Source organism: Alligator sinensis, unplaced genomic scaffold, assembly GCF_000455745.1.
Source record: "Alligator sinensis unplaced genomic scaffold, ASM45574v1 scaffold784_1, whole genome shotgun sequence".
Classification (NCBI taxonomy): Eukaryota; Metazoa; Chordata; order Crocodylia; family Alligatoridae; genus Alligator; species Alligator sinensis.
This window is the reverse complement of record NW_005842318.1, coordinates 693,617-698,379: the sequence shown is the minus strand read 5'-3', so window position 1 is coordinate 698,379 and position 4,763 is coordinate 693,617. Positions and strand designations below refer to the sequence as shown.

Here is a 4,763-nt window from a genome sequence, read left to right as displayed (position 1 = left end):
GGGGAGGGGAGGAGTGGGCCTGGGCCCAACGCGGGGGGGGGGGGAAGAGGAACGAACCTGAGGGGCGGGGAGGAGAAGCCTTGGTGGTGAGGCAGGAGCAGTGGGCCCAGTCTGGCCCAGCCTGATGTGGCTGGAGTGGGCCCAGTCTGGCCCAGCCTGTTGTGGCTGCAGCAGCGGCCATGGTGGGGGGAGGGGAGGAGCTGTGGCAGGGAGTGGGGGAGCAGGCCCAGACCCCAAGCAGCAGGAGGGAAGTGGGGAGTGGGCCCGGACAAGGGGAGGGCACAGAGATCCGTTCCCACCTGCTCTCCCCGCCATCATTCTTGACAGGCAGTTGGCTAGTAGAACAATATATATCTTTGAATCTCTAAAAACTGCTCCATTATAATGGATCAATCTTTCACCTTTCTTCAAAACACAAAAGAAAACATGAAAACATACAAGCACACACAAACAGAGCAACAAAATTAAGGATTTCTCACTGTATATAACTTGATCATACTTTTTAAGTAGAACATCTTTGGCAGATTCCATGTGTTTTATAGCAATAGTCTGGAAGAACGAGAGTTCCATTGATTCCTGACGACTGTGATATGCTTCTTTATCAACTAAGCGTAAATTTCTGTAACAAAGTAATAGAATTAATATATTTAGAAGCATACCTATTGCACACTTTGTAGTTCATTCTCTAGTTTCAGTATAACAATTATATCACAGCTACTATTTTAATTAAAAATATCAGGTGTTGTTAGATTCTAGCTATTGTTATTTTAGGAAAACAAAATATAAACAAAAAATAAGTTATGCAATATTGTCCAAAAGTTTTGTGCACGTATCACATGTGCAATGAGGAAGTCATGATTTCGAAAAACATTAAGTACAATTTTAAGTTGAAGATAATGGAACTATTTACAAGAAGAAAGTTAAGCACAGAAATAAGTGTTTTCCAAACTGTGGTTGCATGCATGTTACTATTATATAGGATCATGATAAATAATTTTGGCATACTTTAAATAGTGTCCTTCAACAAAAGAAATCTATCTGAAATCCTTACAAATATATAAAAACACAACACATAACAGAAACAAATGTTGAATTAAAACAATAATAGCTAAACTGAGTCTCCTGGCACAAGCCCATCTAATATCGATCTCGCCTTTGAAAACACCCAAAGAAACTGGGTACTTGTTTAATGTAAATAATAAATATAAAAACAAATGGGTAACCTTGTTACAACAAGCCAGATTGGATTTGAGGCTGGTTTTCTGTTCTGGTGTCAATTAAGAAAAAGAGAACCAATCAGGAGCAAGCAATTTTATCTAGCTTGAGAAGTAAAAAAACGAAACTACAGGGCAATTAAATAATGAATTGTACTGAAATAATAAGGCAAAAAGGTTAATAGAGATAAGGAAGAAAGAAAGGCCACTGCTGAGCAAGATAAGAAAACAGTATAACCACTTTAAATAGTTCTCATCCAAGTGCTATGTTAACCAAGACAAGTCAGGTCCAAACAGCAGTGATTGGTGAAAAGGCACTTGGATGCTACCTTGCAAAAGCCCACCTATTTTGAAAACAAAGGCTGGACCAGGAGGGGAAGTCCTACCTTTTCCTACTACCTGGAAAATATTTAAAGGATATGAGTAATGTGACCACAGAGACCAGCCCAATTTCCTAGGAAACATGCCTGAGAATATCACAAATAGAGGATCAGTTTATGAAGTTCCTCAGAACACAGGTAGAGATTCCAAGGAAATATAATTATGTATTTATTATTATAATTATATGTATAATTATATTATATACACATACATGTAGTCATAGGGAAAACTTATACTTCCTACTGGTTGAGGTAAAGGCCTGGATTTACGGGTCTCTCTACCCAGAGAACAAGGAGTCCCTGAAGTGGGACCTACACGAGAACTGAGCTAGCAGGACCTATGGTCTGACCCAGTAAGTGGTGACTCGTATGAGTCACCATTTACTGGATCAGACCATAGGTCCTGCTAGCTCAGTATTCTCTCTTACAGAGTAAGACTTAATATTCCTAACCCTACACCTCTAAGAACCAACTGAAGACTGATCTACCTCCCTTCTAATTCTCCGGTGGATTTTTTATCATGAGCAAAGCTTCTAGCCTCTGAGGCACAGGGTCTCTCAAGAAGACCCGTTGCCAAAATCTGAAGTAAATGAACAAAGAAAAAAACCTGCAGGTGTTGATCAAATAAGAACTAATTACATCTGCCTAGATAAACACCAGAATGTAAAGATATACAGTCTTTCTCACCTTCTCCAGCAGAATCCATAAGGGAGGGGAGAGCTACCTTAAATTCCTAATGGATGACATTCTAATGACATATTTGACTGTGTTTACAACTGTCAAAACTATCTCAGCTCTGGACATATACTCACTTAAAGTTTCTAAATGCATCACAAAAGCAGTGTCAACATTCCAGGTCAACGAGGAGCATGAAGATTGATTTGAAATGTCTTTACTGATAAGCAGATTGGTGAATCCAATTCTACATCAATGTCTACACTAAAACTTTTCATCTTCTGTTCACAGAGCAGAGGAGACATCATCAAAAGTTGTTTCTACAAACACTCCCATTTGACAGAGGAAGATGGTGGGCATGAGAACTATTTTTTATCTTTATCCATGTGCTCTTTAACTGATGAAGAGAACTGGTATAGACCAAGATGGCAAACATACAGCCTCAAGCCTATATCTGGCCAACAGGGCTCCCAGAGGATCCCTGAAATTCAGGGCCAGAATGAGTGAGGGTGGGGCCTGCTCCCAAGCTGCCCTCTGTAGAGCCCTGATGGGCATGTGTGTTTGTGGCAGGGAAGTGAGTGAGCAATGGCTGTGTTAACTCCTGCCCTGTCACTTGTCTCAGCATTTCCACCACCGCTTGACTTCCCCTCTTCTTCGGCCCCTGCTGCTGAGTCTAGATCTCACCCAAGAGACTCCTTGTGGTCCATATCCAACCCAGGAGTTGAGGTGAATTTGACAGTGCTGGCATAGAGGGAAAAGGATCAAACAGCTCAAAATGGTATCACTTACAAGAAGCTTCCAAGATCACAAGACAAGGACATACATATTCTAACAATCCTTATCCATATGGGACATTCTTAAAACAAAACAATAATTTCAGGATCCAGACAAAGTTTTGAAATTCTGAAATGCTTTTTGCTAGAATGCAATAGACAAAGTACTTTAAGTGAAGAATACTTGACAGAAAAATTTCATTGGCGCTTGATTAGTTCCTACATTTCAACAAAATTGTCTTGAATTAAATTCATCAGTTGCAGTATCTTTGAAAGAAAGTGAAGTACACTTTATTTAAAGAGAATCTTACTAAAATAACCAGCATTTCCAATTATCACAGTATCACAGCTATCAGGTAATTTTCTATCCTCAGAAGTCAACAGAGGTTGGACACAATTTATATATGTCCCTATTAACCATATCTGTAAAATTAGAGAGCAAGCTTAAATCTGACAAAAACAATATTTTAATGACTGTTTCCTTCTTTCTCGTAGAAGTAAAATCTTTTAAGAGCAAATATTTAGATATGATGTTAAATTGATTTTAAAATGAATTTAACATCATATCTAAATATTTGCTCTTAAAAATGTTTTCAATTGAAGATCCAATTAAGGTTATTTTTGTTTCAAGGTCCCAAATCATTAGAAATAGAAATAATATCCTACATAATTGTAAATTTCCAAACTTATAAAAATAATTCCTTCTAACAACAAAATGTTTTCTTCAGTATCCTTGCTATCAGAATAAGGAGTTACTTCAACAGAATCACCTACACCGGTAAAGTAAAATAATTATCCTCTATGTGCTTTCACATTATACAATGAGACCATTTTAGCTGTTAATCTCATTTAGGTCTCAGAAGTTTCTTCACTGTCTATATTTTCTATCCAAATTCAATTAAATGAGTACAAGTTTGATTATTAGAATACTATGGAATAAAACTATTATTATTATCATCAAGGACTTAAGAGATGCCTAGTAATCATATAAATTGTACATTTTGACCCCATAGGTCCAGAGGACTGGAAAAGGGCCAATGTGGTCCCCATTTTCAAGAAGGGGAGGAAGGAGGACCCGGGCAAATATAGGCCAGTCAGTCTCACCTCCATCCTTGGCAAAGTCTTTGAAAAAATTATCAAGGTTAACATTTGCAAGAGCCCAGCAGGACAAATTATGCTGAGGGGAAACCAGCACGGGTTCGTAGCAGACAGATCATGCCTGACTAATTATAGTCTCTTTTTATGACCAGGTTACAAAACACCTGGACGCAGGAGTAGGGGTTGACGTCATATACTTAGACTTCAGGAAGGCCTTCGATACGGTATCCCACACCATACTGGTGAACAAGTTAAGAGGCTGTGACTTGGATGACTATACAGTCCGGTGGGTGGCGAAGTGGCTAGACGGTCGCACCCAGAGAGTCGTGGTGGATGGGTCGGTATTGACCTGGAAGGGTGTGGGCAGTGGAGTCCCGCAGGGCTCGGTCCTAGGACCGATACTCTTCAATGTCTTCATCAGCGACTTGGACAAGGGAGTGAAGTGTACTCTGTCCAAGTTTGCGGATGACACAAAAATGTGGGGAGAGGTAGACACACCGGAGGGCAGGGAACAACTACAAGCGGACCTGGACAGGTTGGACAAATGGGCAGAAAACAACAGAATGCAATTCAACAAGGAGAAATGCAAAGTGCTGCACCTAGGGAGGAAAAATGTCCAGCAT

At 39.8% G+C, this 4,763-nt stretch overlaps 1 protein-coding gene across 1 annotated transcript in view; it reads right to left on the bottom strand.

Moving 5' to 3' along the window:
* DNAH7 (dynein axonemal heavy chain 7) overlaps positions 1 to 4,763 on the bottom strand; it is a 214,406-nt gene that overhangs the window by 171,385 nt on the left and 38,258 nt on the right. Inside the window, exon 9 of the mRNA XM_006028533.2 lies at positions 500 to 619. Coding sequence (XP_006028595.1) covers positions 500 to 619 — 120 coding nt within the window. The remainder of the gene's footprint in view (positions 1 to 499; positions 620 to 4,763) is intronic.